The following is a 26107-nucleotide window of genomic DNA, read 5'->3' as shown; positions in this document are numbered from 1 at the left end:
GCATCGGGATGGAAAACGTCCCCCCCGTCATCTCCATCGCCCTCACCGCCCTTTGCCCGCATTTTCTGCTGTTATTTTCAGGCGGTGTCGGTATGTTTGCACTGTTTGATATGATGCTGTACTCCGTTTATCGTTCTGGAACTTCACGCCGAATATCAGACAGTTAAAATTCCCCAGAATCGAGCTACGTCTGGATAGATAGACCCTAGTAAGACAGCTTAATGCCAGTTCCAGAAGCGCCTGTCTTGTAACTTTCCATGTACAAGAACCCAAGCGACTCCCAAGCGAGACCTTTCTTATCGATATACTACACGTGATCTCATTTAGCCTCGCGTCAACGTCGCGTTCCAACTTTCCAGGCGTCAGCAGCAGCTACAGCCTACACCAGGCACTCATCCAGCCAGGCACTCGGCGCACAGCAATCCAATTCGATGAGCAGCTTCAAAAGCTCTAAGGGCGCTTGTTAATGGTCTTGTATGCTCACCTATATTAAGGAGTCTATGCCTCAATCACATAGCTCCGCAACTACACTAGCGCCTCTCGTCCGCTACCGAATACCATTAACCAGAAAATCAACTTCGAACAACGCCATTTCAATCGCATTCTGTCTTTGTCCAAATCGTCCACGTGCCGCACGTCATCTCCAGCACTCGCAGGAGAGACAGCTTGTGTATTATCGACGCCAATTGAGCAGCTTCATACCCAACGCCTTTCATCCCGTTTCAGCGCCGCTTGTCAAAATGCCAGGTTCAAAGGACGGGAAGCAGGTTACTCTGGGGTATGTGAAGGACTCCCAATTGACTCTTGGGTGCGTCGTACAGTCTTGCCCGACTGTGGCCCAGGCTCACCTTGGGGTATATCTGGTATCAGCTGCTGACACAACGTAACATCCATCTCTAGGAGGTTTTTTGGCTCGACTTCTGATGCGCCAAAGAAGCAAACGACTCTTTCTTTCGGTGGGGGAAGGAATAAGTCCAGCGACAAGAAGAGCAGCAACGATGTTGATACGAAAGACGTTCAAGAAACTAACCCCGAGGTAGCCAATAACAATGACAGCGAAGGCGATAAATCCTTCAAAAGAGAGAAAAGTGAGGAAGCAAGTGATAGTGACGGAAGCGATGTTGTCCAACCCAGTCGCAAAAGGCGACGAAAGACCTCTAGCACTGCAAAGGCAGCCCCTATTGAAAACCCAGAATCTACGCCCTCACCCAAGAAATCCAAATCCCGAAACTCGCCGGTCAGAGCAGCATCACCGCCTGTAATTATGATCAAGGCGTCGGGCGAGGAAACCCCAGAAGACGCAGAATACTCAGAGGTAGAGGAAGGAATGTCCGCAAGCGAACACGAGGCAGAGGAAAAACCGGAGCTAAAGAAAAAAGAGATTGAGAAAGTGCAGGCCACTTTGAAAGGAAGCGGGAATGATCCTTACCCCGACTGGAAGGCTGGTGATCCTGTTCCATACGCAGCATTATGCACTACCTTTTCGCTAGTCGAGATGACCACGAAACGGCTAATAATTCTCGCCCACTGTTCCCGTTTCCTCCAACAAGTTCTTCGTCTCACCCCTCAAGACCTTCTCCCAACGGTCCAACTTATGATCAACAAGCTAGCTGCCGATTATGCCGGTATTGAACTGGGAATTGGCGAGTCCTTAATCATGAAGGCCATTGGTGAAAGCACTGGCCGTAGTCTCGCGGTGATCAAGTCAGATCAGCATGAGATAGGCGACCTAGGCTTAGTCGCTGCTAAGAGCAGGTCAAATCAGCCTACGATGTTCAAACCAAAACCGCTAACAGTCCGAGGAGTGCATGAAGGCCTGCTTGCCATTGCCAAAGTTCAAGGCCATGGCTCTCAAGAGAAGAAAATTTCGGGGATCAAGAAGCTGCTGTCTGCTGCCGATGCGGCAACTACTGGAAAGGGAAGTAAGGGCATCGATATTACCAAAGATAAGGGAGGTCCAAGCGAAGCCAAGTATATTGTTCGCTTTTTAGAAGGCAAACTACGACTCGGGTTGGCGGAGAAGACGGTTCTTGTTGCCCTTGCCCAAGCAGTCGTTACACATGAAGCCGTTATGAAGGGCGACAAAGCTCCTTCTGCCGAAAAGCTCGCAGAGGGAGAGGCGGTATTGAAGACTGTTTACAGCGAGCTCCCCGCATACGAAGTCATTGTTCCGACCATGCTTGAGCATGGCTTATTCGATTTGCGACAACATTGCAAGCTACAGCCTGGTATTCCCATCAAGCCCATGCTTGCTAAGCCAACCAAGTCCATCACCGAAGTGCTCGACCGGTTTGAGGGGCGAGACTTTACGTGTGAATACAAGTATGATGGCGAGAGAGCTCAAATTCATTTTGTTGCGCCCGACGCCACGCACCACTACCCAGGGGCAGAGCTCACGTTACAAAAGGACGGTACTGGACTTTCTGCCATCTTTTCTCGTAATTCCGAGGACCTATCCAAGAAATATCCTGATGTTCTAGCTAAGCTTAACACGTGGATCAAATCTGATGTGAAGAGCTTTGTGTTGGACTGTGAAACTGTGGCCTGGGATACCGAAAACAAGAAGGTTCTACCTTTCCAACAGCTTATGACCCGCAAAAGAAAAGACGTGAAGGCAGAGGATGTCAAAGTCAAAGTCTGTGTATTTGCTTTCGACATTCTGTTCTTGAACGGAGAGGTATGTTCAATTCATCTATTATCCTCCAACAATAGTCATACTAATCCCAACCACAGCCCACAGTTAAGAAATCACTTCGAGAACGCCGGGAACTATTACACCAATCCTTCCAAGTAATGGAAGGGGAGTTCCAATTCGCCCAGTTCGGCAACACAAACGTTGTAGACGAGATCCAGAACCTTCTCGATGAGAGCGTCAAAGCATCGTGCGAAGGGCTGATGGTCAAAATGCTGGACACAGAAGAGAGCGGCTACGAACCCAGTAAACGCAGTCGAAACTGGCTCAAGGCACGTCCTGCCCTCCCATATTTCTCTCGTTATCAATCACATCCAAAAAAAAAAAAAAAAAACTAACACCACAAAAACAGGTGAAAAAGGACTACCTCGCCGGAATCGGCGACTCCCTCGACCTCGTCGTCCTAGGCGCCTACCACGGCAGAGGTAAGCGCACTTCAGTCTACGGCGCCTTCCTCCTCGCCGCCTACAACAACAGCACGCAAACCTACGAAACAATCTGCAACATCGGCACGGGCTTCTCCGAAGCCCTCCTCGAAGACCTCTACAACACCCTCTCCCAACTTACCATCGACAGACCAAAGCCATTCTACTCCCACTCCACGGTCCCCAAGGACCAACCAGACGTGTGGTTCGAGCCTCGACTCGTCTGGGAAGTCAAAACGGCAGATCTCACCCTCAGTCCGCGGTACAAGGCTGCTGCCGACGAGTTCGTAGGCACAACGGGCGGAGGCAAAGGTGTTTCGCTGCGGTTCCCTCGGTTCATCAAATCAAGAGATGATAAGAAGCCCGAGCAGGCGACGACGACAAGAGCCGTCGCGGAAATGTATCGCAAGCAAGAGGCCGTCACACAGGAGAGTGCGGGCAAGGCAGCTGTGGATGATGACTTTGAATATTGATCCGCGAACACCTACCTACTACCCACATCGGTCATGGTACAATTGTGAATAAATATATTGTTTTGAAAACGCTGTAGCCTATATACATCATATCATACCCTACATGGGATGGGAAGAGACCATATAAGTTTTATGTAATACGAACTCAACTATCATTTCATTATTCAAGACAAAAGACGTATCCAGTACAAAAAAGAAAACCAAAGAGACCAATCGCATGCAATAATCATAACAATAAGAACTGCACAGGGGGGATGACAGAACTTCAAGTTGAACAGAGCCATGGTTTTATACAGATCATCAATCAATCACAACCTCTACCCAGGACAATCTCACTTTGAGCATTGTACAGAGAGGGGAGAAAAAAAAAAAAAGAAAAAGAAAAAGAAAAAAAGGGAAAGAGAACGAGAGAAAGCCGCCTCTAAAAGCATTTTTCGAATTCGAAGCTTGCAGCTCGGAGCTCACAAAGTCCAAAATAAACACAACACGCCCTAGACAGATAGACAGTATCAGAGCTCGCCTCCGCGCAGGTCACCAGAAGAGTCTCCGTCCTTGGCCATAAACCCTGATTGTCGGATACGGAGCCCGAAGTTGGCCAGCATGATCGCAACCAGGCCCACGCCGACGATAGTGGGACCCCATTTCTCGTAGTAGACTCGTTTGACGTCTCGTCGTTTGCGGATCTTGTCGACACGCCAGACGTACAGCATTAGACTGTAGACGAGAGCAATTGCGGCAAGGATGGTAAAGGCCCAGGAGCAGGCGAAAGTGATGTAATCCTCACCGAAGTTGAGGAGGGTGGCGGCGATCGTTCCCAGCAAGATAGAAAATTCAAGCCAAGACAGGAATGTGCGCTCGGCAGCGAAGTAGACCTTGGGTTCGACGCGGACAGGGACATGGATGCCTAGAATACGTTTTAGAGGGGTACCATAGATAGACTTAGTGAAGTGAAAAGCTAGCACTTACGTTTACCCTTAGGAGCAACAAACCGCTTAACCGTCCGCTTATTGCCCATGACGGCAATTCCTCGCTGTTCAGGAGGTGGCATATTTGTCGGTCTTGGTCGAGGGATCAGTGCCTTAAGCACCGTGATCAACCCAGTTGCAAAATTCTGAGCATAATACTTAGCCAGCTGCTCATAGTAATACCTGCCACCAACCCGACGCGCCTCCTCTAGCTCGTCGGAGTCCATGTATTCTTCGTCCGAGTCGTATAGAGGATAGTCCTCATCACCGGGCAAGGGCTGGGCCGCAATGCGTTCCTCGATATCCAGCGCGTTTCCATCCGTTTCATCAAACAAAGCATCCGGTTCAGCCTCGGGGGGAGGTAAGCGGCTAGTACGGGCTCCCCCATTGCTAGCTTGGGCTTCGTCCGACACTTCATCATCAGAGTCCTCCTCATCTTCGGGGGTCTCGTTGGCGGACATGGATGTGCTAGTTAATGGTCGCTGGATACCAAACGGGCGTGTCGCAGGCTTCCTGATATCAACATCCATTTGCGGCATCCAGAATGGCAAGAGGTGGATGCGCTCAGGGAAGAGAGTGGCAGTTCCGTGGATGAATTTACTGTACTTCGGTACCGCTTCAACCAAATGGCTAGAGGCAAGGTCCCGAATCCACTGTGGTGGCTCCTGGCCGGCTTGTGTCTGGAGCTTCACCTCTAAAACGGCATAGGGAAAGCGCTCGACATCGTCAGGCGGTAATTGGGAGAATGGCCAATCGACTCCAATGTCCATTCGGCGCCAGTTGTTCCCGGTCCTTTGGCGGCCATCCAAATTATCCTCCCGCGTCATTGTAAGCTCGGTGTCGAGAGAGATACGGACTCTGGCATCCCCCGGGAGCTGGAAGGCAGTTCGGTGGTAGAAAGATCGGGTAACAGGCTTGAGCCCTCGCGAAATCACTCGGTACTGAATCTCGCGGGCCAGGCGTTCCAGATCCGCGATTTCAGCTTCGCTCTTCTTTCCCTCCTTTCGCATTTTCTCGAAGATGCGATCCACAGTGAGTCGACCAGCAAGATAATCGTTGACGTATTTCTCCTTGAGAGCGAAGCGCGCCTTGACCGACTTCTCTCCAGTCCAATCCTCACGATGGGTCTTGCGTTCTACGAAGATCTGGTCACTGCCCATTCCACCATACCATCGTAGACGAATCGCCTCCGCTCCCTCAGTTTTCTTCAGGCGGCCCATATACAGCTCCCATGTTTCGGGGTTGTCATAGTAAATGGAGGAAATGGCCGAGTCGTCTTCTTCAAATTCTTTGCTCGGGTTGAAGACAAGAACGGGAAGGTGCTACACCGGTTAGTGCCAGGCACTGTGATAAGACGCAGAGAGGGTCCGCCTACCTTAAGAATGATCAACTTGAGCTCTGTGATATTATCGGGGTGAACCCAATATTTGGTGGTTTGACGGACGAAGTTTTGTTGAGAGCCACCGGCAGCCGAGTCACCCTTGACGGGGTTTCCCTTCGTTCGGACCAAGTCGTAGAGCTTAGAAAGCTTCACTACGAAGGCATCGTAGTTATCTTTGAAGAAAGGTTTGGCATTGAGGCGAGCGGCAAAGACCGGCTTGAGGTGCCAACCAGTTTCTTTCTAGGTTCAAAATGTCAGTACGCCACGATCTTCTTGATCCGAGGTAGAATTGCAAGGGAGGCATACATCATGCTTCTTGATGATCTTCTGGAACCCGGTGTAATTCAATTGGGTGAACTTGGCCAGATCGTGAACATCGGCGATAATGTCACTCAATACCTGCTCGAGCAAGAGGAAGTCCTCGTCGGTGGGCGCCTGAGCACTGGGGCGGCCAGAGCTGTCAAGGCGCGACACCACGTCATTGACTTCCTTCTCGCTGGCCTGGATACGGCGGACAATCTCGTCGCTCTTGATTTTTTGGAAGTTGAAGACTTTGTCAAGCTCGCTCTCCAGGATAGTCACAAAGTGTTTCTCATCATCCTCCGTCCATGGCTTGCGGTCGGGTTTTGAGTTGTCGGGGGTAGGTTCAGTGACATAACCCGTCTTCAGGGCCTTCTTGAGAGTTTCATAATTAATGTAGTACCAGTAGTACTCCTTGATCATAGATGATCGGAGATGCTCTCCAAACCTAGGAGAAGGGAGGATTCCTTGTCAGTAAAATCGCGACCGTAGCGTTAGGAGCTACGCGTGGAGTTACCTCATGATGGATGAGTGCGGTAAGCCGCAATTCCAGCGCCAGGAAACAGAAAATTAATCAAAACGTAAAGGGGAGGAGGGATAAATGAGGTAGAGACCAGGCTGGTAAAAGGTAGATAGGACAATGCTGGAATGGAGCCACACGATCGTCGACAAGGGTCCGTGAGGAGAAGGGAGAGGAGAAGAGACTACAGCAAGCAAGAGAAAAAGGTTTCCTTGCAAGCTCTTGAGAATTGTGAAACCCGAGGAATCAACTGGGTGGCGGGGATTAGCAAATGGGAAGGGAAGGGAGAAAAAAAAAAAAAAAAAAAGGAAAAAAAGGAAAAATACCTCGAGGTTCAGATCGTGGTCGTCCTGGATGGAGGGGTCCCAACTCCCAAGTCCGGAATCTCTCAAGTCCAGATTTCCAGGCTAGTTGGGGAAAGCTCCAACGACGACGGCTCTGGCGAGGTTGGAGTTGAATGGAGTTGGACGGAGTTGGATGGACTCAGTCTCAGATGGAGTCTAGACAAATAATGGGTGCCTCAGGTGGGCCTGGCGGCAAACTCCGGGCACGTGCAACAGGCGGGATTTTCAGCTGGAATGCAACATTTTCGAGAGACAAGAGTAGTGCCAGTAGGGAGGTAGGGATATAGAACAATCATAGTCCAGTCCTTTGATTCTCTCCTCGCATCCAGCAAGTATTTCCCAATCCTTTCAAGGTGTTCTGTGGCTTCAGTACGGAGTACGCTGTAGGTACACTCATCATAGACTCTGGAGCTGTACCAGTTAACTGTTAACCGAAGCACCACCCACTTCCCGGCTGGCCAAGTGGATATTAGTATAGACATTGGACCCCCTCAACCACTCGATTCAGCAGGTGCAAAATAGCGCTAGCATACTACTCTCGTAATAGTATTCTAGTCCAATGCACCGGCAGGTGGGGAGGGAATCCAATCACCGAGTGCGAGGATGTCATGGCATACCGAATAAGATCAAAAGATTTGAACAGGAATGGAAGCTGAGTCATACGCACTAGTCCAACCGGAGTATTTCCGGAGCGATCACGGGAAATTGGGTGGAAAAGGGAGAGAATTCTGATAACTCTAATGTGTGATGGCGAGTGTATGAGGATGAGAACCATGGTATGGTGTACATCCGACTGGCGGAAAAAAATGCCTAGACCTCCCAAGCTCAGCTGAGATCAGTCTTATTCCAGCTCATGTAGGCAAATTTCCCTCGGTCTTACATCGCAAAGCCGGGCTAGCTCAATCGGTAGAGCGTGAGACTCTTAATCTCAAGGTTGCGGGTTCGACCCCCGCGTTCGGCTTGTTCTTTTTTTTTTCTTTTTTTCTTCCCTTTTCTACTCCATACTTATCTTATATGTATAGGCGAGAATTATTTTTTTCCCCTCTTGCAGTTTGCGGCGGGTGCTTCTTAGGCCAGAATTCCTCCAGTTTCATAAGGTTTCATTCACTAAATGTGATTATTATTGCTCTCGAGTCTTGCTCTTTGATCAGGGCACGTGGTGGGGATGTATACCTATATGATATATATACACGGATATATATATATATATACCTTATTTTTGGGGCAATATCCACTCAGTTTACGGAGTATAAAGTACCCATAATGGAGTATCCTGCAGATTGCCAGTACCTAGTATATATAATAAAGGGACGCCCACCTCCTGATTGGCAGACCTGGCATGCATATCGATGAACACTAAGGCATGCATGCATGCAGCATGGATCAGTGATAATATACTCTGTACAAGTGTGTGTAGGAGAACAAGAAATATTCCATTTTATCACCACAGGAGCAAAGCTACGTGCTATTATCCCAAGCACAGCATTATTAAATACTCTAGTTATATATCCTCGAGTCGAAGGACGGAGTATGTCTACAAGCTGAAGGCGAAACAAATGGGAATCATTAGTTACTACTAAGTACAATCAAGTCTTTCCGAATACCCAACCGCGCCATCAACACCAGACATCTCACAAGTATTTGATCCACGCGGTGCAGCTCATCGCTGGCTGCAATATATGCTATTATGTAGTTCCGTCGCTTCATAATCTCATCACATCCGTGCCTCCCCCCCCCCCCCCAACCTACACAACCGTGCCCGCTGCGCGGCGGATACTCCGCCGGGAACCTTCGCCTAGAATGTTTACGACACCCTCGGACTCCAAGGCCCGAACGGCATCGGTGAATTGGCCATTGTCCACACCGGAGCTGGCCTGATCGCTGAGAACACGGTAGACCTCTGCCCAGCGAGCAGCACCACCCGAGCCACTTAGCTCATCAACCACCCCCAGGATTCCGCGCTTCAAAGCTTCCTTGTTACGCCTCTCGCTCGCACTAGTACCCTCCGTGAGCAAGCTCATATCAATCAAGCCTGTCCGAGAATCCGTGGCTGCCTGCTTGATGGCAGACCGGATCAGACGCACGGCCTCGTCAACATCATCTGCAGTCACCTCCGTAGATAGTCGCATGCGCGCGTGGGCTTCCGACAGACGGATCATGGATTCCAGCTGACGAGTGGTTGCGGTGATCCGGCGGTCGGCCGACCGGATATCATCACCAAGTTTGCGCATGTTCACGTACGCATCTGACAATGCCTTGCCAGCGGCTGGCGTCAGGACAGGATGCACCTTGGTTTTGGCATATGTGATATAAGCCGTCAAAAATTCAACGGGCTGGGAGATTAATATGTTAGCGATGCCGACAAAACAAACAAATAAGGATTCCACTTACCAAGATCTCCTGTTCACTGGCGTTTTCGGGTCGGTCCTCTAGATACATGTTGACAATATGCTTGGCCAACCGACGGTCCTCTTGCTCGTCTACCCGGTCGAGGACAAGATACACCAAATCAAATCGAGACAATAGGGTAGGAGGTAGATCGATGTTCTGGGGAACTGGGAGATTAGGGTTGTATTTGCTGCCAATAGGGTTGGCGGAAGCTAAAATGCTTGTTCTAGCATTCAGGGTAGTGATAATACCGGCCTTGGCGATAGATACAGTCTGCTGCTCCATGACTTCGTGCAATACGGAGCGCGTGGATTCGTTCATTTTGTCGAATTCATCAATGCAGCAGACGCCTCCATCGGAGAGAACCAAAGCACCGGACTCCAGAACCATTTGGCGGGTTTCGGGATCACGCGTAACATAAGCCGTGAGACCGACGGCTGAAGAACCCTTGCCGCTAGTGTAAACACCACGAGGGGCGATTTTGTGGACGTACCGGAGAAGTTGCGATTTGGAGGTCGAGGGATCACCACAGAGAAGCACGTTGATGTCACCACGGTAGCGTGGGTTACCACCCTTCTGGAACGACTTGTTGGTGCCGCCGAACAATTGGAGGAGGATACCTTTCTTGACATCGTCCATCTCGTAGACGCTAGGGGCAAGCGATCGAGAAAGGAGCTCATACAAGTCAGGCCGAGTGGAGGTTCGTCTAATCCTTTCCTCCTCCTCGGCTGTGATTTTACGTATCTGCTCAGCATCACCGGCGGCTTGCTCTGACAACTCCTGCTCGACAGTTGAGACGTCAATGCCTAATTTTTTGCGGTCGATCTTTTGAACATGCAAAACATCGACGTAAGTCTTGAAAAGGCTCTTCTGTGTTCGCTGGCGAGGGTTCACCCGCACAGGGTTGCACCGGAAGATACCTGTTACCTCAACACGATCACCGGCTTTGCAGACATCGACCAATTCATCATAAACACACAGTGAAACCGAATGAGGTGTTTGGCCATCAGGGATACTGTCAGGCGTCTCCTGTAGCTTGATGACCTGCTTATCGGCGAAGATGCAACGGTTGTGAACGATTTGCATCGAATTTCTCTCATTGCATACTGGACGGGGGCAGATGGTGGGCTCTGCAATCTTGCCACGATCAATATCCACCTGAACGGAGTGGTGGCACCTTTCACAGCGGAAGAAAGCTGGGACATAGAGTAAGAGACAGTCATCATTCCTGGGGTGCAAGTCGGACACAAACCTTCTTTCATGTCGGGAATAATTGGCGTAGCCCGGATGACCAAGCCCTTGATACTCACCAGCTTATCCATATCTAAGGCAACGAGTCAGTTTTCTTGATAGAATGGCTCCCGGAGAGAATGTGCAGCGTACCAGCAGGATCAAGATCACGCATATTGATGGTGGAGTCAAGGCCAAACGGCAGAACCTTGAAAGTCTTTGTTTCGGCTTCGGTCACAAGATCTGGGATCTCAGATTGTGGCATCCTGCCGGACTCGCTCAGGGCATCGGAGCTGGGAATGACAGGAGCGGAACTCAGGTCTCGCTGACTGTTTTGGCTTCGCTGGCTCTGAGAACGGAGCCTCTCCACCTCCTTGATTGCCAATTCGACCATAACATCCTTGACCGTTTGATCCATTAGAGGAATGATTTCCTGGGGGTATGCATGAAGCTGGTGCCACAGCTTCAGAGTTGAGGGATATGCTTTCAGATTCTTTGCATCAAGATTCAGACTGGTGACGCCAAGTTGACGCATTGTGTTCAGCATCTTGATATACTCCTTTTCCTCGGCCATCTGCCCCATAATGCGCGTTTCGTCCTCGGTTGCTCCATCAGCCCAGAGACGGTACTTAGTCGTGAAGTTGTAGAGAAAGTTTTTGAACGCAGACATGGAGTCTTGAATGGAAATGTTGGTACCCCAGATCACACGGGTAGAGCTGCCGCCCATGGCCTCTGCCTCTGAGGTGTCTGGGTGGATATTGGAGAATGTTGCATCTGACTGAATTTCCCCATCAGTCGCGGGAATACCATTGGCGTCCACAAACACCCTGCGCCTGCGGCTTGGAGTCGACCCAAAACCACCGGAATTAATGTCACTACGGCGAGAGGCGACACGATGAGCGTCCAATCCTTGTCGAGACGAAACGAATAGACCACTGCTGCTGCTGGGAATGTCTGAGCGTCCCACTTGTCGGGGGGTACGGGACGGACTCGAGCTGGAGACGTATCGAATCGGAGAGGAATCTGGTTCTAAGTATTTAGCAACCCAAAGTTGAGTCGTAGGCAAGTAGCTTTGGCCGTCTTACCTCTCAAGGCAGCACCATTTCCACGGGGCGTCATTTCGCCCTCATCCATAGCAGAGGAGGCTCTGATGGGAGAGCTGGGTTCCTCCATTCTGGCGTCTGGGGTCTCGGCGCTGCTGCTGTTTCCCTTGACTGGGGAAGACTGGAAAAACATCGGGGAAGAAGAGGGGACGGCGGCCTCGCCTCTTATGCGTCTGGAGGCGCGGGGAGTGGACTGAGAAGGGCTACTTGTTAATGGTTGCTGTTGGGAACGTGTTGAGCGAGCTGGTGAAGCGGTGGCCGAGTCCCTGGCCGGACGACCCCTACGGCGAGAAGAAGCAGGAGAAGACATGGCGAGTCGGTCCTATCTGCGGGAGATGGGGCGTCGGGAAGGACCGACAAATTTAATTAAGCTAGAGAGGATAGAAGGGGGGAAAATTGAGGAGCAAATGAAAAAAAAAAGAATGTCGCCAGAGATCGAAGTGCGGTTATGAGGAGGGAGCGAGGGGTGATGAACGGGATAATTTAGCTATTGATCATGGATTGAATTCTCTTCGTGGAGCTGAGCCTGAGGCACGACGCGTAGGGAACGCGACCCACGCGTAGAGTGGTTTCCTCTTTGGGCAGACGTGGATGCCGCGCCACAGCTATCACGTGAGACTGACCCTGAACCCTAATACCAGCCACAGATATACGTCATTGTGGAGAAATGGTATTCATAGCACCGCCACACCCCCACATGGCGTCACACACTACTCCTGACTAGGAATAGTCAATTATTTCCTTTTAGGGCGAGTCCTGTCTCTGAACCAATCAGAAAAGGTCTGGAAAGCGAAAATCAACAAAAACCAGTGGGAGCCCTGAAGAAGAGGAACGCCCACTCAAATAAAACGCCCTCCTGAGTAAGTATGTACCTACCTATAACTAGGGTATGACAATAAGTGGGAAGTTGGCTGGCGCTTAAGAGCTGAAAATAACTACAAAGAATATCCATAAACAGGGCTTTGTTTTCCCTCAGCCAATCCCTTGCCTAGTGTCCGAGGTGGATGAAACCACTATAGTACGGAGTACTCCTCCTCCGTACAAGTGTCCAAGAGGTTTGGCGCTGTTGGGAGCCGGTCCAGTTTCAACGGGCGCTTGATGTCACTGGGCAGAGATCGACGAACGACGGGCGCTTGTTGGGAGATGAATGATGAAATGATGTCTTTATCTGCAGATTCATTCATTCCTGGCAAAGGATTTGGTTTGGTCCTTCCCTTGATTTTCTATCCAACACAACCTCTCTCTTTCTCTCTCTCTCTTCCCCCTTCCACCCTCCCTCTCTTCATTCTGTACAGTATCTTCAGCGTGTTCTTTTTTGTAAATTCCTTTGTGGAATACCCTTTTTAATTTTCTCTTCTTTTCCTCGTGTGATTCATCCCATTTTTCTCTTATCTGTCGTTGAGCTTGCTGTTTGGAATGCATCTTGACCTCTGATATCCCACCTCAATCACACCTCGGTTCTCCTTCTCTCTTATATTTGTGCCTTATGGGATTTCTGCCAATTCTGCGGTTTCAACAAGAACAGTGAGAAAAAAAAGAAACACCATGACAACCGGCCTGGGAGAGGCTCTGGAACATGCAGGCGGTACGGGTCAGAGCAAGGGTGGCATCTCTCTCAAGACATTCATTGCGTCCCTGGCTACTGCACTTATCGTTTTCGCCGTCGAATTTCTGCTGTTTCTGCTTCTCAAAGGGAAGCTTACTCGTATCTAGTAAGCGTTCATTCCGAATAGCAACTGGCGCAGCTGACCCTCTCCCCTCCAGTCAACCGCGAACCTATTTAGTTTCCGATAGAGAACGAACTCAGCCATCACCACCCGGTCTCTTCAAATGGATCGGTCCTGTATTCCGTACTTCCAGCTCCGAATTCATCCAGAAATGTGGTCTGGATGCCTACTTCTTCCTACGTTACTTACGCATGCTACTCAAGATTTTTGTACCTCTAGCATGTATTATACTACCCGTCCTTCTACCGCTGAATAAAGTTGGTGGCAAGGATCAAACCTTCAAGAACGGGACGGCTGGCGGAGAAAGTTGGAATGTGACGGGGCTAGACCAACTGGCTTGGGGCAATGTTACTCCAGAGAACACCAGCCGTTACTGGGGACATCTCATCTTGGCCGTGATTGCTATTTTCTACGTGTGCGCGATATTTTTCGATGAACTGAGAGGTTATCTTCGCCTTCGACAAGCCTACTTAACTTCTCCCCAACATCGACTGAGGGCGTCCGCCACAACGGTTCTAGTGACAGCGATTCCAGGAAGCTGGCTTTCTGTGGACGCTTTGGACACTTTGTATGATGTATTCCCTGGCGGTATTCGAAACATCTGGATCAACCGCAATTTTGATGACCTGAACGAAAAGGTAAAACAAAGAGATGAGCTCGCCTTGAAGCTTGAGGCGGCAGAAACCGATCTGATTGTCATGTGCAAGAAGGCTCAGCTTAAGCAGGCCAAAAGGGCGGCCAAAAAAGCAGGTATCAAGCCCATGGAAAGGAAAGACCAGGAGCTTGCTGAGTCAAGGGCTTCGAAACTCGCTATGAGCGCCGGTATTAGCTCTGGTAACCCGCATCAAGCCCGTACGCTGGACCAGGTCTTACACCGACATAACCGAAATACTTCAACTCAGAAAGGGAACAAAACCGGCAAACTAAGGCATTTAAACCCCTTGCACCCCGCTATGGAGATAGCCGGTGCTGTCGGCCAAGGCGTCGGTAAGCTGGGGAAGAGTATGCCAAGCGGATTAAAAAAGCCCGATGATGGTGAGCCAAACGAGAAGATATCGCGTTCTGAGAGTTTCCCACGTGTGGATGCCTCCGATGCCCCTGACAATGGGGAACCCTCGGTGCCAATGCCCAACAGCACACCAGAAGCTAGTGTCCACCCAAAAAGGCCATTCTGGACCACTAGAGGTTCTGGCCACTCCAAAGCAAGTAAGAAAACTGAGCCTGATGAGCTTCCGCTCACAGCCCCCGAGTCCCCGGTTGATGAAAGAGAACGGTACAGCTCAGATAGGGACTCGCCAGTGAAAGAACATGTGGAGGGTGATCATGATTTGAAGCAACACCATCGAGAAGAAAGTGCGGAGGTTCAATATGACATATATCCCATCGCATACAACCAGAATTTCTCTAAAGAGGATCTTGGGGAACCCGCGTGGAAAAAGTACATCAGACAAAAGGACCGGCAAACCATGCGCCTCCCGATTTTCGGCATAAGTTGGATGCCCTCACTGTGGCTAATTGGGAAGAAGGTGGATACCATCGATTACTGTCGCCAGGAGGTGGCTCGCTTGAATCTGGAAATCGAGCTCGATCAACAGCATCCCGAAAAATTCCCCCTTATGAACTCTGCCTTTATCCAGTTTAATCACCAAGTGGCTGCCCATATGGCTTGTCAGGCAGTCAGCCATCATCTCCCGAAACAGATGGCTCCTCGCATTGTGGAGATTTCCCCAGATGATGTTATATGGGACAACATGTCGATGAAGTGGTGGGAGCGCTATCTGCGCACCTTTGGAATCCTGGCAGTTGTCTGCGGTATGGTCATCGGCTGGGCATTCCCCGTAGCTTTCACTGGTTTGCTATCTCAGCTTTCCTACCTGGAGAGCGCATTTACTTGGCTGTCATGGATTTCTACACTACCAGAGTGGCTTGTTTCCGCAATTCAAGGTATCTTGCCTGCCTTGTTCTTAGCTATCCTCATGGCTCTACTTCCACTGGTTCTTCGTTTTCTCTGCCGGGCACAGGGCCTATCCACGGGAATGGCTATTGAGCTCACCGTGCAGAACTACTTCTTCGCCTTTTTATTTGTTCAGCTGTTTTTGGTTGTCGCCATTTCATCCAGTTTCTCCACCATCATTAACAATGTTACTGATTTCACGAGCTGGCCGGAAGTCCTCGCCCAGAACATTCCCTTGTCGAGCAATTACTTTTTCTCATATATGGTTCTGCAAGCCTTGTCTGTGAGCGCTGGTGCTTTGGTGCAAATTTTTAGTCTAGTGAGCTGGTTTATCCTGGCTCCGCTGTTGGATTCAACTGCACGTAAAAAATGGGCCCGAACCACCAACCTGAACCAAATGCAATGGGGTACCTTCTTCCCGGTTTACACCACCCTTGCGTCCATTGGTATGTCGTTTTCCATTCCTTTGATACATAGATTCTCAAATCTAACATGATCTCAGGATTAATCTACTCGGTCATAGCTCCCCTTATTATGGTCTTCAATGTGGTCACTTTCGGCCTGTTTTGGTTCGTCTATCGTTATAACACACTCTATGTGACAAAATTCCGCTTTGATACGGGTGGCCTACTCTTTCCTCGAGCTATCAACCAGCTGTTCACTGGGCTCTACGTGATGGAGCTGAGCTTGATTGGCCTTTTCTTCTTGGTTCGTGATGTCCAGGGCAATGTTGCATGCCAAGGTCAAGCTATCTGCATGATTGTGGTGTTGGTCCTTACGGCTGGATATCAGATCTTGCTCAACGATGCCTTTGGCCCACTAATTCGGTACCTACCAATAACATTGGAAGATGACGCCGTGCGTCGAGATGAGGAATTCGAACGCGCACAAAGAGTACGGTTGGGATTGGACGAAGAAGATGAGTCGGACACTCTTGAGCATAGACTTAGGGACCGGGAAAATGCTGAGCATGAGGCGGATAAAATAGCCCGTGACATCGAGCTGAAAAAACTCGAAGCTGGGGGTGGAGAGTGGCCAAACTGCCAAGATACACATACATCTCGCAATCTGAAGCCCACCCGCCAATCCTGGGTTACCCGTTCTCCCAACCGGCGCTCCAAATTTTTTGGGGTAAACTCAGACAGCTCAGTCCCAACTCTCAAGCGAATGCGGGAGAAAATTGTCCATGATGCCGAAGCGCAGGGCCATGCAACCCGTCAACGAGGTCCTGCATTGTTTGCAGGCATCCATGATGAGTTGGAGGATTTGACACCGGATGAACGTGATCAGCTGGTCCAGCGAGCCTTCCAACACGATGCCGTGCGTGCGAAGCGCCCGGTCATTTGGATCCCTCGAGATGACCTTGGGGTCAGTGATGATGAGGTCTATCGTACCCAACTGTTCAGCAAGCACATCTGGATCAGTAATGAGTACCAAGCACTTGATGGAAAGTGCCGCACCATCTTCAGCCGCAGTCCTCCAGACTTCTCAGAGGTCGATCTCATCCAGCTATAGAGCGAAGCCGAGCTTGACATGTGAATAGGAATGGGTCGAATGGCTTGACCGGTTGAAATGACGATTTGCTTTGCGGATGGCGTTGGGAAGGAGGTAATCTCGTTTTGTTGACTTACGATTTGCATACTTGGGCCCGGAGTATTTGTCTTTTGAAGTATACGAAATACACTCTACCTAGTATATGAAATGAAAACAATTATCAATTATCCTAATTTCCATCCACGGGCCAACTAGCAAGTAAAGAATCGGTTTTAAGCAATACTTTGTGATTGAGGTTATATCTTTGTTGTTCTTTACTCTAGATGTAAGCTAGTTCCCTGGGATAAGGAAGCACATCAACCGGCGTCTAATGGAAGACAACCCAGAGGTACTTGGGAAGGTCTCTTTGAGATAGGAGAGAGAAATAATTGAGAGAGAGAGATATATATATATTTATATAACTTGCTGCTGTTCTTGTCCCGACATGTACGATATAAATATTTCACATCTCTCGGAGTTTGTTTATGGAACCCTTCATACCAATTCATTTTTATCTACAATTAACAGAGTCATTTAATCCATGTACTTGCACAGGGGCAGTCTGTAGTCATCGATCATCCAGTACGGCCGGCGCACTCCGTTCCATTCGCCCTCCAGCTTGGGCACGTTGATCTCCTCCCACTCGACATCAAAGCCGGCCTCGAATAGATCCATTTCCGCGACCTTCTGGTACACATCGTAGCTGATCTGTCGATCGGCTCCCATGCCGTTGAAGAAACTCCACTTTCCTTCTTGATCCAGCAAGCCGATAACCTGCTCGGTGAAGAACTCTCGGAAATCCGCGTAGGACTCGGCAAAGGTGTCGTAGTAGATGGCATCGAACATCTCTCCCTGTGCCACCAGACCAGGGACAATATCTTGCCATCTACCTTCGTGGATGGTGACCCCGGGTTTCTCATGCCAGCCTTTCCGCTTCATCTCTGCAACAACCTCGGGGTGGGCCTCGATAATGTGATGTGACGCCGGGGATTGTTCCTGGAGAAACCCATCTACAATGCCCATGCCATGGCCAACATTCAAAACCCGGAGCCCCGGAGTCGGGAGCAACTTCTTCGCAGACCTCGCCATGATATCGGATTCCCAGGCCATCATGACCCCGTTCTGGTCCTGGTCAAGCAGACGATCATTCTGGAACGTCAGGTCGGAATTGAGATAGCGGGAGTTGGTGACGTGGGGCTCTGCTGCTGCTGCTGCTGCTGCTGCTGGGGCTGTGGACGACGCAGCTGCGGCATCGACTAATTCAGGGACGGCCTCTGCCTCTGCTGTCTGCGCGGCGCCGGATCCCCCCCGCTGCTGCTCTTCATCTTCTTCCATCTCGTCCTCATCATCCGAGAGCTGCTCGTAGCCGTCTAGCCTGTTCAGCAACAGCTCCGCCCTCACACCCGCGTCCACGATCATTTCGTACAATTCGGTAAAGCCAAGTCGCCGAGCAATGCATCCGGGTGTTTCGTTGTTCAGATCGAGGTCGTTCCAAATAGCTCCCTCCTGGAGGAGGAATTTCACTGTTTGCACCCCCGACCGGATCATGCTCTCATGCTCTGTAGCCTGTTTGTTCTCGGGCTCGACACCATTCGGCGCCCCGCCATTCACGGGGGGTTCATGCTCTTCTTCTTCTTCTTCTTCTTCTTCTTCATCGGGCTCGCAAGCAGCGATGGCGGCATGGAGCGGGGAATACCCCGTTTCAGGATCTTTGACATTGGCGGGATTTCCAGATGTTTCATTGCCACGGATCAGTCGTCGGAGTTGGGGGATGTCATGCTGCGAGGCCGCAAGAAGGATTTCTTGGACGTCGAGGTCGACATCGATATCAATTGCCGGATCGACCATCGTTCCTAGATGGTAATAAGTTCATGTTAGCCAGTGTTCAGCCGGAGAGCTGGATAGGAGGAGAGTCGCAGGGCGGTTGTGAAAAGCAGAGAGAGGGAGAGGAGGGGGTGTATTCTGAGCTAGAGGTCGTGTAATTTTCGACAATCCTTACCTGAAATGAAGGCCGTGGAATATATCGCGGCTATAAATGCCAGAGAGGTCGTCGTGGTTGAAGGAAAGCGCGTGGAGTTGAAGAAATAGTATCATCTCCCCGCCGAGTATAAAATTTCCGCCCGCCGCTTTCGTCCCCCGCAGCTGGATAGCATTCGCAGCCTTTTTGTCGAAACTCATATTCGGTGGAAATTGCAAAACACAAAGTAAGTAAGAATAGAATGTTGACAGTCAGCCACGAATAGTTATGGCTTTCCCCATTATCGCAAATGGCCCCTGTCTTTGTAGTTGGCTTTACGTTGATAATGACAATCACTGGAAGAGAAGAGACACATTTCGCCTTAGTTGCTCTGATAATCCTGAAATAAACTATTTGTACAGTACCCTATTCCACTCCCTGGATCACTCCGGTGTCCAAGAACGATATCCGCCTGAATAAAACGAGAAATCAACCCGATGGACACTGGTCCACGGCGGCCATTACCCCCCGGATATTTTATAATTTTGTTCTTATTTTCCATCGACGTCCGCACCGGCGTTGACGTTGAGCCCCAGACCTTGCGCATCTAGGTACATCTTGTTCTTGCCGCCACTCTCCTGTATGATCTGGGCAATGTGCCTGGCGTTCTCAATTTTTCGGAGCTCCACGTAGCTCTTGCTCTTCTTGATTGCATCTCCGATGAGTTCTGCCGATCGGGCTTCACCTTGAGCGCGCACAATGAATGCCTGTTTCTCCTGGCGAGCCTTGTCAACCAGGAAGGCAGCTCGTTGAGCGTCCTGTTGAGCGACCTGCTTGGCCTCGACGGCGGCGGTGAATTCGGGGGAGAAGGTCAGATGCTAAAGGGACAGAGAGAGATATATTAGCAAAGCGAGAAGATGCGAAGAATCATAAGATCAAGGGAGCTTACGGTAAGGGACACATCGTCTAGAGCAATATTGAAGCGAGCAGCTCGGCGCGCTAGGTTGTCACGAACAAGCCTTGCGACGTTCTCTCGCTGGGTGATGAGTTGACTGGCGTTGAACTGGGCAACCACACTCTTCAAAACCTCGTTGACAATGGAAGGAAGAACTCGTTCATCAAAATCTTGTCCAAGGGTTCGGTAAATCTGCGGGAGTGCATCCACTCGGGGTCTTGAGAGCACACGACAGGTAATGTTCACCATCTGAAGATCCTTGGTACCAGTGAGGGAGGCGATGTTCCTCGGTTTGGCGCGCACATCGTAGATGATCGGGGTTTCGACCCAGGGGATTCTGAAATGGGTTCCTGAATGGAGACGGAAAAGGGTTAATCACCCAAGATGCATGTGGGATTTTAGAACGCAGGGTGGTTACCTTCGCTGTAGATTTCCTTCTTGACACCACCTACTCGAGAGTACTTGATTGCGCGGTGACCACCGTCAACTAGAGTCAACCAGTTAGCAAGACTCAGATTCAGAAAACAAAAAGAGCAAATGAGAGACAGTAGGCCTCTTACCATTGAAGAGGGAGTTTGACAGAGCCCATCCTCCAACACCGAGTAAGATCAGAGCTCCCGTTGCCCCAAGCCCTCCACGGCCACCACCCGATGGAAAGCCTCCAAAGCGACCTCCGCGGTTTTGCAGGATGACCTGAAGCCGTTCCCACTGATCCCTTGGGTTCCGAGCCATGATGGTTGTGGATGAAATATATGATGGTGTCTCAACGACAAAGATGGATGAAGCCCTTACGAGGTTCGCCAACTTCCGGCAGTTCTCCAGATTCGGACACCGCCTTGACAGGAAGCTCAAATTAAGGAACTCAACTGCCCGAGAGAGACTTTAGGTCGTCGCTCGGTCACCTTCACATTCCGCGTCATATCCTCAAACCATTTGTGGTGTGCTCGACTCTGTTGCAAAGATGGGTTCAGAACGAGCTGGCAAAAGTGTTTTCTTGGGGAATATCCCATATAGTATGTCTACGGTTGTTGGATTTGTCGTTCGCGTGATTGAAACAGTATTAACGGAGTAATGTAGACCTCACTGAGGAACAGGTCAAAGATATCCTTAGTTCCGCCGGCACAGTGACCAAATTCCGCTTGATGATGAACCCGGAGACAGGAAAGCCAAAGGGCTATGGTTTCGCGGATTTTGCCGATGCCGATGCAGCCGCCTCTGCAGTTCGCAACCTGAATGACTATGAGATCATGGGCCGCAAGATTCGTGTGGACTGGCCGCATAACAACGAGAAAGACTCCGTGCCTCCAGACTACTCGCAATCGTCCCAACTTCCCGGGCAAGATGTGCAATCAGGAGCTCAGCAGCCATCTGCATCTCTCCCACCCCTACCACCGGGAATCGAATTACCTCCCCACTTGGATTGTCCAAACGCTATCTCGCAGACGCTCTCCTCCCTCCCACCGAACCAGCTTTTGGACGTACTCGCGCAGATGAAGTCACTGGTGATGGCGGACCCTGCTCGCGCTACAGAACTCCTGCGCCAAGCCCCTCAACTCGCCTATGCAATTTTCCAAGCGCTGCTTCTTATGAACCTTGTTGATTACAATACCCTGGGCTCCGTGGTCGAGCAAGCAGCACAGCCCGCAGTGCCACCCCCCTCTGCCCCCCCTGTTGCACAGGCTTTTCAGCCCTTTTCAGCCGTTCCAGGCCAGGTATCTACCCCGCCGATGGTGAATACTCCTTTTGCTCCTCAACCGCCGCCCGCACAGCAGCAACAGCTCCCAGGACAAGATGAGCTGTTGCAGCAAGTTCTCAACATGCCTCAGTCAGCTATCGATGCCCTTCCACCAATGGAGCGAAGCCAGATCATGCTTTTGCGCCAACAGTTGATGCAGAGCGGAATGCGGTAGCGTTATCTACAAAAGTTCTTCCCGATATGTTCTGGGCGTGTTACTGTCTTGGGAGGAGTTGTGCATGTGTTGGCAGTTTCGGGTTTATGGCGCAGATGGGTTCACTTTGGAGTCTCTTGTGATTTGATTCAGATGTATACCTAGAATTTAGCAGATATCCCTTTCCTCAACTGGTTTTTTCTCTCTCCATCTTCCCCTTCTGCGACTCTTATCCCGGTCTCTTTCCTAGACGGGCCCAAACAACCGCAAATCTGTGCCTTAGCTGGACATCGTCTTCCGGAGAGTGAGCTTGGCTACCTCAGTACGGTAAATATCGATCCGAGTGGTCAGGAAGCAAAAGTAAAACATCTCCTTCTCAGAAGCCAAGAGCGTGAGACTCAGCGGTCTCGTCCAGAACAACCAGTACTGTCCACGCATCCTACATAACGATAATCAGAGCCATGATCGGTTCTATCATTGACGGACGGACTGTCCAATGGCCCCGACTCCGAACTCGTCAAGAGCATACCTACCTAGATAGTAGTGTACAGTACATACATCCGGATGGCAGCTCTGGTTGCTGAGGACATGCGACTATCGGGTACCCTCATAGGCTTAACGATACGATACAGTCTTTTCCTATCTGTGAACGCACCTACACATAATAGGAAGCCTACTGAAGTACTCCGTGAAGGATCAATGCTCGCTGCATACACTGCTCAAGTACTCTACCGGCAAAAGCAAAGTGCCCAGTGATGATTCGGACAGGAACAGATTGATGATGGAATATGCCACCTGGAGTAATTTGACCGACGACTAGATTTTGGATCCCAATATGGACACAGTGGCTATCAGTGCACTATTAATTACCAATCCACTTTTTTGTACTTCAGAAAGCTTTCAACTGTCATATCACTATAGCAATGTGGTGGTGGTGGTGACGCCGACTTATACGCACACTTTAATTGTCCAAGTGACAGATCTCCCAGAGTCTTTTTGCTTCTTCTTCACAACACTCCGGCTGTCGCGCCTCGCCGCCACCAAACCCGTCAGATTCAATCAATTCCCGGTGACTTTTGATTTCTTCCGTCCTGAATCCTTGCATCACTCAATCCTATCCTCATATTTTACAGCATTTCTATTTTTGTCTTGGGGTCGGTTCACTGGGATACAATCGCGTTAGGTTTCAGCTCTTTAATTTGACCCCGCAGGTTGTCTTCTGTCCTAATTGAAGGAAGAGACAGAATATCTCTCGTCATGGGTGCTTCGCATGAATCAGGATGCACACTAGGTAACTTTATCTAGAATCTACCAACTGTCTACTTAGGTACCTAAGGTTTGCCTAGTGGTATCTGGAGGGATATTGGGCCTACTTTTCCCGTCGATTTTCATTTCCTCATGGCTTCTATGCACCGGTCTGCAGTGACAGTTGGGGAATACCTAAAATTCATTATTCATTCTAGTGAATGAGAGTATGATTTAGGGGGGAAGGTGACGGCCGAAAGCTTGAAGGAAAAAGGAAAATATTCACTAAAATGCAAGGGGATTACTGGTATCCTGTAAAAGGATCATACCTAGGTAGGTCACTTGTGTTACCTTCAGCTCACATATATTATCTATTAACAAAGGCTGATCTTTTCCATAGTAGCAGTTAAAAGCCACAGAATCCCGCTCATTTTGGAGAACCTTGCCTGTTCATGCTCATTGCTTTTTCTGGCTATTGAAAGTGGGTTTGAGAATTTGGTGCTGTGGGCCAAGCTACGCAATAAAAGAAAGGGTAAAGACTCTCAAAAATTACGTATAAATCAGCGTGCTGCTGGAGCTAACTGATTTATGCCTACGGTCTTAGTGCCTCAAGTCTTCTTTAAATCCCCTGCCATTACACCGGGCATTACGCACGAACAACTATACTATAGGTTGGGTTCAAGGTTTACGCTCCTTGCATGCACTTGGAGATGAAGACTACACACTTCCAGACACACCTCCACACTACCCTTCAGACGTGGCAGAGATTGCAACGGCTGTTGGGGGAAGGAGAATTTGAACTTGATGGCACAAAGCTTGACATTCCTGCTGTAGTAGCAGTGGCACAGTTAGTGAATCCGGGGTGTATGTGGACTAGTATAGATGCTAATCATCGGCAGCCATAATTGCAAGCCAAAAATCACGAAAGACGCTGCTGTTCTAGAAGGGATTAATGCGAGTGTCCGAGTTTTGAAAGAACACCTCGACAAAGGCTATAGTGTATATGGTTCGTACATCCCTGGGCCAGGCAATATGCTGCACAAGTTGCTCACTGAATTGGATAGGAGTCAACACTGGCTTTGGTGGGAGTGCAGACTCTAGAACAGGAAAAGTGGTCGCGCTGCAGTCCGGACTTCTCCAACTGACTCAGGCTGGCGTTCTGCTTTCATCTGACAAAGGTGGCGATGAGAACACCAAACTCGATTCACACGCCATGCCGGCTTCTTGGGTACGGGGCACCATGGTAGTCCGCTGCAATTCAAATATTCGTGGGCATTCGGCTGTGACATTGCCGGTGCTGGAATCAATGATACATCTGCTCGGGAACCAGATTACGCCAATTGTGCCCCTTAGAGGGTCGATATCCGCCTCAGGAGATTTAATGCCGCTATCCTACATTGCAGGCGTGATCGAAGGGAACCCGGACGTGTATGTCCAGGTCCAGCGGGATGAAAAGCGTGAGATCATGAAGTCTAGCGAGGGACTGCAATCCGTCGGTATGAAGGCCATAAAGCTAGGCCCGAAGGAAGGATTAGGCCTGGTTAATGGTACTTCAACATCTGCTGCAGTGGCCAGTTTGGTCATGTACGAAGCCCATCAACTGGCCGTGTTGGTCCAAGCTCTCTCTGCTATGGGTGTCGAAGCGCTCACTGGCACAGCGGAAAGTTTTCATCCTTTTATCTCAGCTGTGCGACCTCATGATGGACAAGTGGAATGTGCCAACAACCTTGTTTCGTTTCTCCAAGGATCCAAGCTCGCCCAAGGCCTGGAAACCCAGAAGGCCCTCGACCGTCCCGGCTTAATCCAAGATCGATATTCACTGCGTTGCGCTCCACAGTGGATCGGACCTCAGCTGGAAGACTTACTCCTCGCTCATCGACAGGTGGCAGTGGAACTGAATTCGACATGCGATAACCCGCTGGTGGATGTCAAATCGGATAGCATCTTCTCTGGTGGGAATTTTCAGGCCGTATCGATTACCTCAGCTATGGAGAAGACAAGGCTGTGTCTACAGATGTTCGGTAGACTCATCTTCTCCCAGGCAACTGAAATGATCGACCCCAGTCTGAATCACGGCCTTCCCACCAACCTTGTCGCAGATGACCCAAGCATTTCGTTTACGATGAAGGGCGTTGACATTAGCATGGCGTCTTACATGGCAGAGCTTGGTTACTTAGCAAACCCTGTTAGCTCGCATGTACAATCTGCAGAGATGCGCAACCAGGCGGTTAACTCTATGGCTTTGGTGTCTACTCGATACAGCATGCAAGCTGTGGAGATCCTTTCCCTTATGTGCGCTTGTGACCTGTATATTGCCTGCCAGGCATTGGACCTGCGGGCTCTTCATTTGGCTTTCTTAGAAAACGCCAAAACTCAGCTTCACATCGTCACATCCGGTCTCTTCTCCCAGTATCTTTCCGAATCGGATCTCGCAATCTTGGGCAACTCCCTCAGCCAATACCTGACACAAGCTTGGCCCACAACCAATCGCCTCAACGCCCCGGATCGGGTGCATTCAGTCATAGAAAATGCCCTTTCCATCCTTCTTGATACCCTGAAATCCCACCAGGGCCCTAGCTTTGGAGATTTGGACACCTGGAAGACTCAAGCGCGTGATGCCTTGAACATCGTATACCAGGAAACCGCTGATGCATTCTTCCAGAAACAGCACACTGCGGAGCTTCTGGGAGAAGGATCTAAAATCCTATACGAAACGGTCCGACGGGAACTTGGTGTGCCTTTCCATCAAGGCTTTGTAGAGCATCCCACTATCGACAACGACATGCTGGACGGCCGCTCTAAGAAAACCGTTGGGTCCTGGATTTCGATCATCTACGAGGCCATTCGTGAAGGCCGACTCCTGGGTCCTTTAATGAAATCGTTTACACCAGGTCCCGACGATTTGACTGTATCCATGAACTGGCGGGAAAGCCCAAGTCCAGTTAGTTCTGGCACTGGTCTAGACTAAATGATTTGACAGATGGTTTTTGTGATGGGAATCCCTAGAGTATCTAGATTCTCCTTAG

The 26107-nt window shown here is 50.0% G+C and overlaps 9 protein-coding genes and 1 non-coding gene across 10 annotated transcripts; 6 read left to right on the top strand and 4 right to left on the bottom strand.

The window, feature by feature from the left end:
* Window positions 1–8: 8 nt before the first annotated feature.
* P175DRAFT_0534276 (uncharacterized protein) lies at window positions 9–467 on the top strand (the record flags this gene model as incomplete). The annotated part of the gene is made up of 2 exons (XM_040900127.1): window positions 9–90; window positions 328–467. 2 exons carry the CDS (start codon window positions 9–11, stop codon window positions 465–467), a joined length of 222 nt encoding a protein of 73 aa, XP_040749931.1.
* Window positions 380–3947, top strand: P175DRAFT_0525335 (DNA ligase (ATP) CDC9). The gene is made up of 4 exons (XM_040899412.1): window positions 380–778; window positions 901–2677; window positions 2734–2964; window positions 3045–3947. The coding sequence occupies exons 1-4, from the start codon at window positions 477–479 to the stop codon at window positions 3588–3590; spliced, it is 2856 nt and encodes a 951-aa protein (XP_040749930.1). The 5' UTR covers window positions 380–476; the 3' UTR covers window positions 3591–3947.
* vtc4 (putative vacuolar transporter chaperone (Vtc4)) lies at window positions 3648–7214 on the bottom strand. The gene is made up of 6 exons (XM_040897609.1): window positions 7083–7214; window positions 6754–7006; window positions 6243–6684; window positions 5931–6176; window positions 4557–5877; window positions 3648–4494 (listed from the first exon to the last, which is right to left on the bottom strand). The coding sequence occupies exons 2-6, from the start codon at window positions 6756–6758 to the stop codon at window positions 4100–4102; spliced, it is 2409 nt and encodes an 802-aa protein (XP_040749929.1). The 5' UTR covers window positions 6759–7006; window positions 7083–7214; the 3' UTR covers window positions 3648–4099.
* Window positions 7215–7988: 774 nt separating this feature from the next.
* P175DRAFT_0t114 lies at window positions 7989–8061 on the top strand. The gene has a single exon. It is a non-coding gene; the product is annotated as a tRNA-Lys (tRNA).
* Window positions 8062–8838: 777 nt separating this feature from the next.
* On the bottom strand, window positions 8839–12277 carry P175DRAFT_0483672 (MCM DNA helicase complex subunit MCM4). The gene is made up of 5 exons (XM_040895545.1): window positions 11804–12277; window positions 10872–11741; window positions 10741–10812; window positions 9492–10684; window positions 8839–9433 (listed from the first exon to the last, which is right to left on the bottom strand). The coding sequence occupies exons 1-5, from the start codon at window positions 12129–12131 to the stop codon at window positions 8846–8848; spliced, it is 3051 nt and encodes a 1016-aa protein (XP_040749928.1). The 5' UTR covers window positions 12132–12277; the 3' UTR covers window positions 8839–8845.
* Window positions 12278–13366: 1089 nt separating this feature from the next.
* P175DRAFT_0442728 (putative DUF221 domain protein) lies at window positions 13367–17017 on the top strand (the record flags this gene model as incomplete). The annotated part of the gene is made up of 3 exons (XM_040894133.1): window positions 13367–13533; window positions 13586–15948; window positions 16005–17017. 3 exons carry the CDS (start codon window positions 13367–13369, stop codon window positions 17015–17017), a joined length of 3543 nt encoding a protein of 1180 aa, XP_040749927.1.
* A 411-nt stretch (window positions 17018–17428) lies between these two features.
* rmt2 (protein-arginine N5-methyltransferase) lies at window positions 17429–19098 on the bottom strand. Its single transcript, XM_040894809.1, has 2 exons — window positions 19035–19098; window positions 17429–18888 (listed from the first exon to the last, which is right to left on the bottom strand). The coding sequence occupies exon 2, from the start codon at window positions 18881–18883 to the stop codon at window positions 17570–17572; it is 1314 nt and encodes a 437-aa protein (XP_040749926.1). The 5' UTR covers window positions 18884–18888; window positions 19035–19098; the 3' UTR covers window positions 17429–17569.
* A 252-nt stretch (window positions 19099–19350) lies between these two features.
* On the bottom strand, window positions 19351–20716 carry P175DRAFT_0463141 (prohibitin subunit PHB2). The gene is made up of 4 exons (XM_040894808.1): window positions 20508–20716; window positions 20366–20434; window positions 19942–20297; window positions 19351–19870 (listed from the first exon to the last, which is right to left on the bottom strand). The coding sequence occupies exons 1-4, from the start codon at window positions 20677–20679 to the stop codon at window positions 19544–19546; spliced, it is 924 nt and encodes a 307-aa protein (XP_040749925.1). The 5' UTR covers window positions 20680–20716; the 3' UTR covers window positions 19351–19543.
* A 192-nt stretch (window positions 20717–20908) lies between these two features.
* On the top strand, window positions 20909–21857 carry P175DRAFT_0442122 (putative polyadenylation factor subunit CstF64; the record flags this gene model as incomplete). The annotated part of the gene is made up of 2 exons (XM_040894105.1): window positions 20909–20960; window positions 21025–21857. The coding sequence occupies 2 exons, from the start codon at window positions 20909–20911 to the stop codon at window positions 21855–21857; spliced, it is 885 nt and encodes a 294-aa protein (XP_040749924.1).
* A 1934-nt stretch (window positions 21858–23791) lies between these two features.
* P175DRAFT_0534267 (aromatic amino acid ammonia-lyase) lies at window positions 23792–26049 on the top strand (the record flags this gene model as incomplete). The annotated part of the gene is made up of 3 exons (XM_040900126.1): window positions 23792–23928; window positions 23981–24087; window positions 24146–26049. 3 exons carry the CDS (start codon window positions 23792–23794, stop codon window positions 26047–26049), a joined length of 2148 nt encoding a protein of 715 aa, XP_040749923.1.
* Between the last annotated feature and the right edge of the window lie 58 nt (window positions 26050–26107).

This window comes from Aspergillus ochraceoroseus (genome assembly GCF_002846915.1).
Source record: "Aspergillus ochraceoroseus IBT 24754 chromosome Unknown P175scaffold_7, whole genome shotgun sequence".
Classification (NCBI taxonomy): Eukaryota; Fungi; Ascomycota; class Eurotiomycetes; order Eurotiales; family Aspergillaceae; genus Aspergillus; species Aspergillus ochraceoroseus.
Note: the sequence above shows the minus strand (reverse complement) of the source record. Positions and strands in the feature narration are given on the sequence as shown.

Excerpts from the sequence above, each read along its gene's own strand:
- P175DRAFT_0525335 (XM_040899412.1), top strand. The coding sequence starts at position 477 with ATGCTCACCTATATTAAGGAGTCTATGCCTCAATCACATAGCTCCGCA. Across the intron at positions 779-900 it reads GGGAAGCAGGTTACTCTGGG|GAGGTTTTTTGGCTCGACTT; the intron begins GTATGTGAAGGA and ends ATCCATCTCTAG. Across the intron at positions 2,965-3,044 it reads GCAGTCGAAACTGGCTCAAG|GTGAAAAAGGACTACCTCGC; the intron begins GCACGTCCTGCC and ends CCACAAAAACAG.
- vtc4 (XM_040897609.1), bottom strand. Across the intron at positions 6,177-6,242 it reads AGATCATCAAGAAGCATGAT|AAAGAAACTGGTTGGCACCT; the intron begins GTATGCCTCCCT and ends TTTTGAACCTAG. Across the intron at positions 4,495-4,556 it reads TGTTGCTCCTAAGGGTAAAC|GCATCCATGTCCCTGTCCGC; the intron begins GTAAGTGCTAGC and ends AACGTATTCTAG.
- P175DRAFT_0483672 (XM_040895545.1), bottom strand. The coding sequence starts at position 12,131 with ATGTCTTCTCCTGCTTCTTCTCGCCGTAGGGGTCGTCCGGCCAGGGAC. Across the intron at positions 10,685-10,740 it reads TATTCCCGACATGAAAGAAG|CTTTCTTCCGCTGTGAAAGG; the intron begins GTTTGTGTCCGA and ends TCTATGTCCCAG. Across the intron at positions 9,434-9,491 it reads CCAGTGAACAGGAGATCTTG|CCCGTTGAATTTTTGACGGC; the intron begins GTAAGTGGAATC and ends TTAATCTCCCAG.
- rmt2 (XM_040894809.1), bottom strand. The coding sequence starts at position 18,883 with ATGGTCGATCCGGCAATTGATATCGATGTCGACCTCGACGTCCAAGAA.
- P175DRAFT_0463141 (XM_040894808.1), bottom strand. The coding sequence starts at position 20,679 with ATGGCTCGGAACCCAAGGGATCAGTGGGAACGGCTTCAGGTCATCCTG. Across the intron at positions 20,435-20,507 it reads GTCAAACTCCCTCTTCAATG|TTGACGGTGGTCACCGCGCA; the intron begins GTAAGAGGCCTA and ends GGTTGACTCTAG. Across the intron at positions 19,871-19,941 it reads TAGACGATGTGTCCCTTACC|CATCTGACCTTCTCCCCCGA; the intron begins GTAAGCTCCCTT and ends CTGTCCCTTTAG.